Source organism: Enhydra lutris, unplaced genomic scaffold (genome assembly GCF_002288905.1).
Source record: "Enhydra lutris kenyoni isolate GAN:26980312 unplaced genomic scaffold, ASM228890v2 scaffoldscaffold17, whole genome shotgun sequence".
NCBI lineage: Eukaryota > Metazoa > Chordata > Mammalia > Carnivora > Mustelidae > Enhydra > Enhydra lutris.
In genome coordinates, this window is record NW_019154101.1 from 49,457,963 (window position 1) to 49,459,097 (window position 1,135).

The window sequence follows — 1,135 nt, forward strand, 5'->3', positions numbered from 1 at the left end:
TGTTGTGGCAAGTATAAGCCACTTGGCTAAAAGGGAACTACCTCTCTGATTTACGAGTGGTGACATGGAGAAGACTGCTGTCTCTTCCTAACCTTCTTCTCTTCTCCTGGGTCACCTGCGTGGGAGTCCAGAAATCTGGGAGCTTTTTGAGTATATGCAAAGCACAACATTAATTTTTGACTCTCCCTCTCAAAAAACCAACTCTGCTAACGAATTGTGCTCGTGCACTCCAGTTGGAAAATGGGACTGCAGTGTTGGGACTCTTCTGCCCACACTTCATAACTGGCACAGAGAGGCTTCAGTTAGAAGCAAGAATCTAATCAAGTCTGGAATGGAGACTTAGTGTGATTGTTTGCATTTGTTAACCATTGCTGATGTTTATACCCTTTGAAATGTTCTCATGGACTGTACTCTTCCGTTAATTACCATCCCCTTGTGTCTTCTACAGAAAAATCCGGAGGAAGACAACTCAGGGAGAACGTTGGGTTGGGAGCCGGGACGCCTGCTGCTCACCATCTGCGCCGTGCGCAGTATCGAGCAGCTCCTGCCGTTCTTCAATGTGCTCAGCCAAGTCTTCAACAGCAAAGTCACCAGCCGATGTGCAGGCCACTCAGGGAGCCCTATCCTCTACTCAAACACCTTCCCTAACAAGGACATGAAACTGGAAAACCACAAACCATTTTCCAGCAAAGCCAGGCAAAAAATAGAAGAGATGGTAGAAAAAGATTTCCTGGAAGGGGTGATAAAAACTTGAAGCACTACAAGTGGTTTCATTTAACTATATGTAAATGTAATTATTTAAAACAAACATTGCTCTGAGTTATATAGTTTCTTTTTTTGTATGTAACAAAACATTTCAGGTTGTATTTAATTTAAATATTTGTAAATACAAGCAAATGTCTGAATGTGGCCTGAATCAAGTTTAAATATTGTTGGCTCATATTGATTATGGTGCCTGAGAGAGATCTATATATACATCTATAGTCCATTGTTTGTTTTACTGTCCTGAATTGTCTTAAACCTGCAAAATACACACTGCACATTTTTTGCTACTGGTTTCAGGCTTTGTTTAATTTAGATTTGTTGGTATCTTCTTTCGGTTCTTGACCACATTCTAGTATCCGAATGGCATCAC

At 41.1% G+C, this 1,135-nt stretch overlaps 1 protein-coding gene across 3 annotated transcripts in view; it reads left to right on the plus strand.

The window, feature by feature from the left end:
- Nucleotides 1-1,050, plus strand: part of LOC111147780 (dopey family member 1) — a 76,581-nt gene extending 75,531 nt beyond the window's left edge. For 2 of the 3 annotated variants that reach the window (XM_022504002.1, XM_022504004.1), the window contains one exon: nt 449-905. In XM_022504002.1, coding sequence (XP_022359710.1) covers nt 449-754 — 306 coding nt within the window. In that variant the 3' untranslated portion in view covers nt 755-905. Of the gene's footprint in view, nt 1-448 lie in introns of all 3 variants that reach the window. The other variant, XM_022504003.1, reaches the window with a different exon arrangement.
- The last annotated feature ends 85 nt before the right edge of the window (nt 1,051-1,135 follow it).